This window comes from Cyprinus carpio, chromosome A5 (genome assembly GCF_018340385.1).
Source record: "Cyprinus carpio isolate SPL01 chromosome A5, ASM1834038v1, whole genome shotgun sequence".
NCBI classification, from domain to species: domain Eukaryota; kingdom Metazoa; phylum Chordata; class Actinopteri; order Cypriniformes; family Cyprinidae; genus Cyprinus; species Cyprinus carpio.
The window spans coordinates 21052448-21058126 of record NC_056576.1 but is presented as its reverse complement, the minus strand read 5'-3'; the positions used below and the strand labels follow the sequence as shown (position 1 = coordinate 21058126).

Here is a 5679-nt window from a genome sequence, read left to right as displayed (position 1 = left end):
AACTTCCAGGCATCTGTTCTGTTTGTATTTTCTTTGATGTATTTAAACATTTCTGTTGTTCGGGTAATCACAGCTTTGCTTATATTATAAATCCAGTAGAGGCATTTCTGAATCTGTACAAATTGGTTTAATGAATGTTTCAATGATTCATTCCTAACAGTCACTCCGAAGGAACTGGTTGAATGATTTTTATTCAATTACAGATAAAGACCGAGCTGTGTCTGATTATGCTTACCCACCTAGTAAGTGAAAATCAGTATGTGAAAATTCATTCAACAGTAGGCAATTTCCTGCGAAATGCAATTTCGGACACAAATTCTTTGCTAAATAAAGTGGTGTTTTTGAACACATTTTTTAGAGTGAGTGAGTGAGTGAATGATTGAATGACAAAGAGCTTGTCTGTTTCTTTCCTGAATGAATCAGTGTTTTTAAATGAATCATTTGAATTAATGATTCATTGGCTCACCCATAAAATCAGTCACTTGATTCGTTCCGGAGTTCTGACGATTTGTGCCACCCACTCAGGTTGTGCTACCTCCCATTAAAAAGCTAGGTAGCACAAATCGATAGAGAAAAATGCATCTTATCCAGCAAAAAAATCCAGCATCTAATTCATGTGTCCATACCTACCCCTACCCAAAACCTACCCTTACCCTTAAAATAATGCAAATATATTTTTTGGTGGCACAATCTAATAGGTAGCATGTTTCGTCGGTACACCTCAAATGCATCAGTGTTTTGAACGTATCGTTTGAATGATGCACATGGTTAGTCTGTCTGCAACACTTAAAACAGCATATTTTTTTCTCTCACAACTGCTTCTCAGTTTGACAGCTAGAGCAGAATGAAATATATATCCACTTAAAATGAAAGTGGATATGACTGACCATTATGTAAATGATGTGTGCCTGAAACCACTGTCTGAATAATGTAATAATTTTAAGCTTGTTTTCATGTATTTATTGGGGAGTTTGTAGAACTGTGACAGACCACATGGAGTAAATTTGTAATGTTTCCGAAGTTTTTCCCACAGTATTTTTTCAATTAGTGCACTGCGAGTTGTTTTGGAAGAAAAGCATCTGCTAAATGGTAACTACCACAAGCCCCCTTAACAGCCCCCAAACATCAAGACCAACATAAAATCCATGAGTAAATGTGAGAGGCGTTAATAGGTTTTGGCTACATCAGTGTGTGGAAGCCTTTAGAATGAGAAAGAGAGAGAAAGAAAATAATACTAAAGGAAGTACAACAGAAAATGTCAGAGAAAATGCCAACAGAAAGCAACCACCTTTTCTCCTCTAACCAATGTAGACACATGGACCAGAGGATGCAGTGTCCAGAAACATAAACCCTATCCTAAACCTTACATTGTCATTTTCCTAATATATATAAGAGAATCTTGAATATGAAAAATGTCTTCAATAGTGTTGGTTTTATTAGAGGAGAAATGTAACAATGTCATCCATCAATTCTTCATTCATTCATTTTTGTTTCCAAGAATGTTGCCTAAAACAAAACAAGATTGTCATTCATGAACCGTGTTTTAACATGTTTAGTTAGTCCTGATCAAACAAACAAAACACTGAAAAACAGTTAAAAACATTCATTCACTCACTCACACAAACACACACACAGATACATGCACGCTCATATCAAGCCAGATATTCCAACCCTCAAAAAGACAGACACAGGCGCTTCAGCGGTTGTAAGACTTCCTGTGTTTTCCAGGCATTTGGTAAGGGTTGTCTCATGCACAGCAGACAAAAACTCTTTCACAGCGTGTGCGTCTTCCAATAAAGAGGGAGATGTTCCAGTCTCTTACTCCTCCCTCATGGGAACGTCTTCTAGAGGTACTATTGCCTCCAAGGAGCCAGTGCTGCAATGCTGCAATGTTGTTATGGAGATAACAGTGTGTAGTAAGAAGAGAACAAGCACACACAGTTTCAATTTACTGCCATGAAGACGATTTGTACATGACACCGCTCCTGAAGATAACCTCCTATGCAAAGAGAAGGAGCCCGGGAGGCGTGTCAGAGCACATGCTGCGCCTACAGTGGAGTCACACCCACTCCATCTGACATCACAGCAGTCTGGACCCTGACTGCTCAAATACTCCTCTTGAAACCCTGATGGGAAAGAGAGAAACACTGGCTTAGAACACGACACAACATTATACACAGAGCATCGATTCATTTTAATGAATCAGAAACAAACATTTCTGAATGAACACTTACAATTCAGTTGGAGCAGTTTCTCAATTAATCCACAAGTCATGTCCAACTCTATTTTAGTATTATTTATATACACTTTTAATAGTATTTATATGTATTTCGAATTAGCTTTTATTTTTATATTTTCAGTTTTCATTTTAATCTAGAGTTTCACTGATTTAAAGTGACTTTTTTTTATTGGATCTTGTTTTCTATTTAGCGTTATTTCAGTTTTAGTACTTCAGCTTAAACTATTTAATTTATAACAAAAACAAAAAACACAAACAAAAAAAAACACACACAACACACACACACAAAAATAACAACACTGCATGGACTAACAAATGATACTGAAGGCTTTTGTGACCTAAACTAGCATAGTTACTGACTGGTTGTTCTTGTTCATATGACAATCTTTAGACAAAATACACATATTATGAAATTTATCAGTTAATTGCCTAATAATAATGACAATAATAAAACTTTATTTAGCCAAAAGTATGTGTAATTCCAGTCATTTCTCTGGGGAGGAATATTATTAAGAATAGTACTTTAAACTTTAATGCAACAGTCTGAAGAATGTCCTTTTTTATTTCTGCATAGCAATGAGGCTGTGTACAAAGCAAGGTCCATGTAGAATTGGTTTACTGAGTCCAGGCTGGATGGGCTTGATTGGCCTGCACAAAGTCCAGACCTGAACACATTTGGGATGAACTCTCTGTTCCAATTAATCCCAATGGTGTTCAGTGAGATTAGTGCAGGCCAGACTGTTGCAACAAAGTTGGAAGCACCCAATTCTGTACAATTACTGGAATAGTATAAAAGCCAAACCTGATGATTAGAAGGGGTTGCACATAACGTTAGGCCATATAGTTTATGTATTCTGTGATTTACCTGCACAGAGAAAGCTTGGCAGACCGGCATACAGCAGATGGTCATTGTCAGGTAGGATGAAGGGGCAGCTGGCTGTGACCTCACCACAGTACTGCCTGCATGGGAGCCACCTCAAACACTGTCGCTGGGGAACCGGAAAATATTCTGCACAAAGCCAGGCTTTATACACTGCCTGAAACACACAAATATCACCACACTCTTACTCAGATTTATGCTGAATACTAAAGCTCGTGGATGGTGCGTCTACACATATCATCTTCATATCTAATTCCTAAGTGTTTATGGTAGTAACTAAAAGCGCCTCTCACCTGACACAGGTGTGTTTGCGCGCGCACTGAGTAGTCATCCGCCATGTATTTGCGCGTAAGGTCCTGAAACTCCTCATATTTTTCCTGAGCGTGTTGGTCGAGTCGGATGTACGCATGAACACAAGCGCTGCACAGGTCCCCGTCCTCCGGTCCGCCGCTGAACAGGTCACGAATGACAAGCGTCAGACTGCAGTTGATCCCGTCAGGAGTGGTCATGCTCTCCAGTAGGTCCGCTATTGTGAGCACGTCGCAAAAGGACAAGCTGAAGTTCCGGAAGTACTCCAAAAACGCGTGTGGCGACACCGTGGGAACCGGTACAGAATAGGAGGAGCTCACCAAACCACTCTTTTGCCGGTAAAGCGTAGAGCACGCAGACTCCAGAGGTGCGCGGCGCCGCGCGTCAGCCTCCACGCACTCTGGTCCGTTTTCTGTCAGGTTGCTCAAGAGGACCCCGCAGTCCTCATCGCGAAGGCCCGTCTGGGCGTCGTGACTCGCGTTGCTCCACGTCCTCCGGTGAGTCCGGTCTCTCGAGCGGAGCTTGCCTCCCGCGCAGAGCCAGAGGTGATCGGATAACAGCGCCGTGAAAAAGAGCAGCGACGCCAGGCTCATGCGCCATCTCTGCACCTTCTCCGGCTCCGCGCACGGTTTGTCGATGGGTTCGGGCACGCGACAGATTTCTAACTCGGCGTCAAGTTTCCTTCCACACCGCCAGGCGCCCGTGATCATATTTTAGAGGGGGAGACAAAGCGCGAGCTCACACGGGCGGGTCTCCTCCGCAATATTCTCCACCGCGACGTTTACATGATGGCTCGAAGCATCCCTTTCACCTGCTGCTCAAAATTAAGCTGCACTGCAAACACCTGCGTCTGAATTACCGAGACAGTGCATGATGAAGCACATGCCGCGAGACTCCATCACCTACCCCGCATCTCCTTGACAACACATCGTACGCAGCCGAGTCTTACTCATTCACGGGCATCTCTGAGGCGGCGGGGTGTAGAGCTCGTGCGTGTTTGTCTGTCTGTAGGGGGCTTGTCATCTTTCCGTGGTCTCTTTCACTCTGTCGCCATCTTCGCTCGCACTCAGACGAACCCTGAGATGTTTTAATTGAAGGCGGGGGTGTGGCGCGTGCGCTGTCGCGCGCATCCTTGCCTCCTTCATTGAAACTTCATTCACTATGCGCTCACCATTCAACAGCGCGCATTGTTGCCCACCCCACCCTTCGAGGAATCACCCCGCGCACCTCCCTCGAACAGGGCAGACGCACAGATCCCGGTAACGAGCGCAGATCATCTTCACAGCACTGGGTCCTATAGCAAATTTTACGTAATGATTAAAAATGTGTCTAATTTTTAAAAATGTTTTTATTTAATGAAAAATTTTCCTTATTAAATTAACTATTATTCATAAACTTTTTTTTCCCTTCTTGTGCCTAAAATTGAGGAATTTTGGGCAATAATGATAATTAAACAATATTTGTGTTTGCCTGTCATGGATAAAGAATGATAACAATAAAACCACCAGTAGGTGGAAGAAATTCCGTTTTGATAAATGATTTCAAATCGATTCGTTCAAAACGGCTGATTCAATTAGAAACGAAACAAGCTTGCGTCCCAATGTGCATACTATCCCATCCTAAATTCTATGTGATATTAGTCATTTTCAATACTATTTAGGCAGATATGGTGGATAGTCCTAGTTGATAGTGCACACTGGGACGCAGGGAAAGTGTCCATCTGAATGGACGGACGGTTGAATCACTGGCTCACTCGATTCATTCAAAAACTGATTCATTCAAGGAACGAAACACCGTGTTGCTATGCACTGTTGTATAAAACTTATAGCACATGTGTGTAAATTGTACTGATATTCAGAAAAGTGCATTGCTTGTGCATAAAAATAAAAACTCAATTTATTTCTTTAATTGCTTGAATGATTAGGTTATTTTACCTGTATTCTAATAGGCTTCATCACGCAGTGAATGGTTTTGGACACTCAAGACGAGTTTTTGTTTGGTTTTTGCAAGGTCGATGACAATAATGTCAGTCAGCCTGCATCCCCCCTTCAATTCGAGCCCTGATTACATGGCAATAAAAACAACTACAGCACTTTCCAAAACACCTATAGTACGATAACAAATAGTTTCGCTCTAGTGAGGATGAATGGATTTGTTGCAAGGGATGTTTAAGGCGGTTATTGACTGCTCCAGTCACAAATAAAATGTATTTGTGAAATAAGCATGAACTAAATTTGTAGCTCTAAGTTCA

General features: G+C 41.6%; 1 protein-coding gene across 1 annotated transcript; it reads right to left on the bottom strand.

Annotated features, from left to right (window-relative positions):
• Window positions 1-1413: 1413 nt before the first annotated feature.
• On the bottom strand, window positions 1414-5372 carry LOC109087036 (transmembrane protein FAM155B). The gene is made up of 3 exons (XM_019112597.2): window positions 3413-5372; window positions 3105-3276; window positions 1414-2126 (listed from the first exon to the last, which is right to left on the bottom strand). Exons 1-3 carry the CDS (start codon window positions 4136-4138, stop codon window positions 1819-1821), a joined length of 1206 nt encoding a protein of 401 aa, XP_018968142.1. The 5' UTR covers window positions 4139-5372; the 3' UTR covers window positions 1414-1818.
• Between the last annotated feature and the right edge of the window lie 307 nt (window positions 5373-5679).

Bases quoted from the DNA above. Each gene is read 5' to 3' on its own strand.
- LOC109087036 (XM_019112597.2), bottom strand. From the start codon at position 4,138: ATGATCACGGGCGCCTGGCGGTGTGGAAGGAAACTTGACGCCGAGTTA. The intron at 3,277-3,412 runs GTGAGAGGCGCT...TGTGTGTTTCAG, and splicing joins CGCAAACACACCTGTGTCAG to GCAGTGTATAAAGCCTGGCT. The intron at 2,127-3,104 runs GTAAATCACAGA...CTTTCCCATCAG, and splicing joins GCCAAGCTTTCTCTGTGCAG to GGTTTCAAGAGGAGTATTTG.